This window comes from Suricata suricatta, chromosome 2 (genome assembly GCF_006229205.1).
Source record: "Suricata suricatta isolate VVHF042 chromosome 2, meerkat_22Aug2017_6uvM2_HiC, whole genome shotgun sequence".
NCBI classification, from domain to species: Eukaryota; Metazoa; Chordata; class Mammalia; order Carnivora; family Herpestidae; genus Suricata; species Suricata suricatta.
This window is the reverse complement of record NC_043701.1, coordinates 178,942,987-178,948,718: the sequence shown is the minus strand read 5'-3', so window position 1 is coordinate 178,948,718 and position 5,732 is coordinate 178,942,987. Positions and strand designations below refer to the sequence as shown.

The 5,732-nt window shown below is 57.1% G+C and overlaps 1 protein-coding gene across 3 annotated transcripts in view; it reads left to right on the top strand.

Moving 5' to 3' along the window:
- The first annotated feature begins 13 nt into the window (after positions 1-13).
- Positions 14-5,732, top strand: part of CPXM2 (carboxypeptidase X, M14 family member 2) — a 129,988-nt gene continuing 124,269 nt past the window's right edge. For 2 of the 3 annotated variants that reach the window (XM_029932742.1, XM_029932741.1), the window contains exon 1: positions 14-332. In XM_029932742.1, coding sequence (XP_029788602.1) covers positions 20-332 — 313 coding nt within the window. In that variant the 5' untranslated portion in view covers positions 14-19. Of the gene's footprint in view, positions 333-415; positions 569-5,732 lie in introns of those variants that run through there. The other variant, XM_029932743.1, reaches the window with a different exon arrangement.

Here is a 5,732-nt window from a genome sequence, read left to right as displayed (position 1 = left end):
AGCGCGGGGCGGAGCGGGCATGGCCCGCCGGGGGGCCGCCGCGCTGGCACTGGCCCTCGTGCTCCTGGCGGTGGCCCTGACCGCGGTGGGCGCCCAGGGCGCAGCCCTCCAGGAGCGGGACTACTACGTGCAGGAGACCTGGAGCCGGGAGCCCTACTACGCGCGCCCGGAGCCCGAGCCCGAGCCCTTCTCGCCGCCGCTGCCCGCAGGGACCGGGACGGGGACCGGGGAGCGGGAGGCGCGCCCGCTTGAGCCCAGGCCGCCCAAGAAGGCGCCCAAGCCCAAGAAAGCTCCCCGGCGGGAGAAGTTCGCTCCGGAGACGCCTCCGCCAGGTAAGTCGCTTTGTGCGCTGGGCGGCCCGAGGGGGCGCCCGCGGCCGTGCGCCTGTCCCAGCGGCGGCCCGCGGCTCCGAGGGACAGCCGGCTTCCAGGCCCGCGTGTCTGGGACACGACCCCCCTGCTCACCCCCTTCGCTGCCCCCGCCTTGCTGGGGACTGCCCTGCGCATCCCGCTGGCCGCTCCGAACCGCCCGGAGCCTCAAACGGACTGCATTCTCCTCGAAGGCCCAGGTGCACCGAGCGGCTGGGAAGCCGCCTCGGGAGCTGGTGGCTCGGGTTCGAGACCGAGCGGGCAAAGGCTCTCTCCGCCAGACACCCCTTCCAAGTTCTCTGTCTACTTTTTCAGTCTTCTTACAGGGCGTGTTCTTGGGAGTGAATTTATGGTTTGGTGACGGGAAGGGCTGGCTGGCTTTGGCACAAGGGCCTTCTGGGGGAAAGCTCGGCAGGGGCCCTTTACGCAGCAGCCACTGTCCCCCCTCAGCTCCCTCTCTCCCGCCTTCTCTGGGTCCCTTGAATCCCCTGCCCAGTTGGGGCAGGACGGCAGAGCCTCTGTTGGGGAGGCTCCTGTGCCTGGCAGATGGCAAGGAGGCCCAGGGGCCCCTGGCAGCCTTTTGTGCCAGCCTTCCACCGGTAGGTTTCTGGCAGCCCTGTCTTGGCAAATGACTTCCATGCGGTTTCACTCCTTGTGAACTGGGGAGGGGGGGAAGCTTTCTCTTTATTGTTTCACATGTTCTTTGCTCCATCTGCACAGAGGGCTGTGGTCCTAGTGTGTCAGGACTGGGGAGTGAGCAGGATTGTAGCCAAATTCCCTGGCCTTGTCATGGCCTTTGGTGAAAGGAGATGGACAAGGGTGGCATGGAAGGAATTGCTTTTGTTTGGTCAAAGGCTTTAGAAAGTCAGCAGGAGGCGACAGGAAAGGGGAGGAGGTGGGGACCCATCTCAGCAGCCCCTCTGCACATGTCCAGGGGTGGGGGCTGGGGGTGGGGGTGGGGGTGGGAGCCCTGCCCTCCTTTGGTGTGTGAACACCTCTGCGAATGGGCAGGCAGTTCTGTGAGTTGTGTAACCCCGAACAGAACCATCCAGAAATTCCAATATCTTCTGGGAAGTAGGAGAATTAAGATGGAGAAAACTGCAGTGGCTTGATGGCGGGAGCAGGAAGGGACAGTCACATCTGTAGGCCATCTGCCGTGACTCCGTGAGGAGCTGTGTGTATAGCCGTCTCCTCTGAGTCCGTGGCTGTTCTTTCTATTTTCCAGGTGAGGAACCCGGGGCACTGACAGTTTTAGAAAATTCACGTCACTGGTTGGCTTGGGAGATTCGAAAGCCCTTCTCCTGTGCTTTTGGACCCCAGGCCTCTTTGGTTTGGTGGTTTGAATCAGATTTGCAGGTGGTTTTGGCGTTTTGGTACCTGCTATGTGATTAGCGCAGGGATGCCCTGCAGGAGACACGTATGTGGGGGTCTGGGACTCTCTGGGAGGAGGGCGGGGGGGGGGCTGCGTGGGAGAGGCCCCAGGCTGACTCTGAGGACCACACTTGCTAACCCAGGTCTGGGGCTGGGCGCTCAGCTTCCTGGAACTTGGTGTCTGCCTCTGCAGAGGAGGCCCGAACCCGCCACCTCTCTGCTGGCTCAGTTGTGTTAAAAGCTCTTCAACAAAAGCTCCTGCTGTGTCTGCTGACTGGTGAGCTAGTCTACCTGTGAGTGGTTCATTCGTCCTTAGGTGCTTACCGAGCACCTGTTCGACACCAGGCGCCATCTGGGGGGTGGGGTAGAGAGCACAGGTCACGTCCCCTGCCCCTGTGGACTGCACAGAAGTTGGGGGGGGGCTTTGAAAAAGTAATCGCAGTGATGTTGAGGGCTGGATCACGGATCCCCAAACTGAAATAAAGGTCCTTGGAAATTCCAGAGACTCCACAGCTAGGCTCCTTGGGAGAGCTGCCTCCCCTCCCCCAGGCCTGCCATTCTTTCTAATGAGCTGAGTGGGCATTTAAGAGACTCCCCCCCATGAAGACAAGCAAAGTGGGACACTAACACCAACTTAAAAGTCCTGCCCTTTTTTTCTCCCTGCTTTTGGGTGTTTGGCCAGTAGAGTCCTCCACCCTGGGCTCCGAGTGGAGGAGACAGGTTTAAGAGTGACTCCGTCAGGGTTGTGTGCTGTCATACCGCGTTGAGAAAATGGTTTTCCCCCACCGCACGTGGCAGTTCGGCGTCTGTGCCACGTGTGATGTAACAAGCATTCGTGTCTTCATTGCACTTTCTCATGAGCAGGTGGCCATCGTGTCATAGGGATGTGTGGGGGTGGGTGTGCATGCGCGCATGTGTGTAGCGCTCTGTAGTTTTGTCACATGTACACCTTACCATCAGGATGCAGACCTGAGGACGTCTTTTTTTTGAGGTTGAGTAGGACTCACTATGGGGACAGTGTCTGAGGTCCTCATTGTGAACATCAGTGAATCCCAGAATTCTAGAACTTGGAGGAAACCACGTGGTTGTGCATGTACATTCTGGTTCGCTGCAAGATGCCAACACCGGGCTGCCCAGTCTCTGCTCACACTCCTCCACCGATGGGCTCTTCCGACCTTGTTCATTGGATGAACAGCACTGATTGCTAGAGTATTCTTTCTTGTAGGGACCTACCTGCACCTTTCTCATTCCACTTATTCAGCTGTTTCGAGCCACATTCAGTAGTTTCTAGGTCTCTGCAGTTGGAATGCTGTGGAATCCAGAGACGGAGTCCTAGGTGCCCACTTTCCATTATCCCAGCATGAGGAGGTAAAAGAGGGGACCACATTTTGGGCACGTGGGTGGATTTGGGACGTACTTACCCTTCGAGTCATCTCCACATTGACGACCTTGGTTTGGGGCTATATTTTTTGTAGGAAATAAAATGGGACAGAAAAGTAAGCCCTAGTTACTATCAATCGCTTACCTTTCCCCTCCCCAGAGGAAGTAAGAAACAAACAAGCTAATAAACAAGATGCTAAATAGATGATTTAAAGATTTTTTTTTCTTTCCCCTCCAACGACTTGGGTTCCCTTTTGGGCTTCTGCATGTTTGTTTGTTGCTTCCTTCGAGGACTGGTGAGAATGAGCCACTGTTTTGAGTCTGGGCACGCCTGCATCACACCCGCGGTCCTGGTCCTGGTCCCGAGCCCGTGGAATTTGCAGAGTGGGCGGTGAGCCACGTTTGTTTGCATGTCTGTGCCCGGAATCAGCGCGTCTGTGCTCTGTTGTGCTCCAGTCGCAGGGGAAAGAACCAAAGACTTGTTATTTGAGCGTATGTGGTTGTAAACAAAGCCCTTTCTGTGGTGCGCTGCAAGCCCGTTGTTGGAAGGGGGCTCACTTTAGAGCTTGCCTCATCCCCCTTTGGAGTGTCTCTCTGTGTTGGGGCTCCGGATGGAAGCGCCTTCTCTGGGGCAGAGCGGGCGCGTGGGGATCCGGAGAGCATGTTTGTTAGCGCGTCACTCTGCGTTTTAAGAGCAATCACAGCGCTATCGACACCCTCGAACAAATAGCAAGAACTCTTTATGGCAGGATATCATATACGCACTCAAAGAGGGAAATCCAAAGCGTTTGTCCAGATAAGCCTCCTGTAAACGGCAGAGGGAAAGGACGTTTTTATAAAGAAGGTCATTTGATGGGCACCAGCAAGCGGCTTTCTAAGACACCACCTCTCTTTCCAGAATGCTTTCCAAAGTCAACTCTTCACACTGGCAAGCCCCTAGCCTGTGCCCGTGGTTCCAGAAGCCAGGGTCTGTGCATGGCTAATGAAGGGAAGACACTCCCGTGCTGGGGGGAAACTGGGTTGGATGCCGTGGTTCTTAAAAATAGCCCTTGTGTTCTCTGTGTGCCTCGGGCATCCAAGGCTGCTGGGTCTCATGGCACATGGTGCCTTCAGTGCTGGGAAAGGGCGCCAGGGCCTCTGAGGCCAGGTGTTGAGGTGAGGGTCTCCCTTGCGTGTCTGTCTCCACCGGGGCCTGGGAGCCTGAGCTCTCAGGCTTTCCCATCTCCGGCAGTGACTCTGCCCTCTGTGGCTTTTTGAGGTCCCTGTCACAACAGCTGCCACTCTGGGATCATGAAACCCATGAAATTTGGGTGTCTGTGGATGGCTGGGGGAAGGGCTGGTGCCCATAACTGGTTGGCATCCAATCGGCTACTCATCCAGGCATCATGGAATGGTCGGAGGGGCACAAAACACCTTCAGAGTGTTAACTTGGTGTTAATCTGGTGTCACAGAGTTTTCTGGAATACGCCATCACGCAGAGGCATGCGTGGTCCTGGGGTCAAAATCTGGCTCCACCATCATGGGCACGTGTGGCTTCTCCCAGCCTCGGAGTCCTCAGTGTGACACAGGACTAATGATGCGCCAGGCTTCCAGAGGTGTGGCGGGTCAACTTCCAGCCTCACGGCTCTCGGAGACTCGGTTCAGGGGCCCCTTCTACCTGGTCCCCTGGGGTCCCCAGCCGGGCTGAGTCCCAGTGGGTCTTGCTGAGCCTAAGTTATTGGTGCTTCCTTCTTCACGTCTTTCTCCTGCTGTGTCTTCACTTGAACCCCAATGATGTCACCTCCCAGATACACTCCTGCCCCTAAGGCTGAGTCTCAGGCTGTTTCACCTGGAACCTGGACTGAGACCGGCAGGTACCGGCGGCGGCCTGCCCAGGGCCTGGCTCATCCCGCCTGCTGCTCTTATGGTGGTAGATCTTTCCATGCAAAGGGCTTCGTATGTGGTTGCAAGTCAGGAAGGTGTCTCCCGCTGTGTAGATGTCGGGAGCCGCTGGCCCTCGTGCCCTTGAGGCCCTGACGGGGACCAAGTCTGCCCAGAAGGCTGGCCCAGAGGAGTGGAGGATGGCCAGCTAGTTTCGTGGGGAACATCCAGTGGAGCGGGGACGGGAGAGCTTTTGATTGATTGGTTGACTGGGTGACTTGGGTCTAGCCCTGGTGAAGAGTACTTGGAGAACTTCACTGGTGCCTCCACCTCCCCCCCAGACCTTCAAGGTCACCGATCCACGGAGACAGGTGTCTCCTTCAACCACTCAGCCTGCCTTTCAGGATCTCCTAGGCCCCTGGCTTCCTGTTTCCACCAGTAGCTTGACTGGCTCAGAACTGGATGAGATGCAGGCTGTCCCCTCCCCATGGGACGGCCCCTTAGCCCGAGAACACCACACGGAGCACCCTTTCTTTCTTTCTTTTTTAATAGTTTATTGCCAAGTTGGTTTTCATGTAACACCCAGTGCTCTTCCCCACAAGTGCCCTCCTCCATGCCCATCACCCCCCTTCCCCTTTCCCCCTCCCCCATCAGCCCTCAGTTTGTTCTCAGTATTCAAGAGTCTCTCATGGTTTGCCTCCCTCCCTCTTCCCAACTCTTTTCCCCCCTTCCTCTCCCCATGGTCCCCTGCCA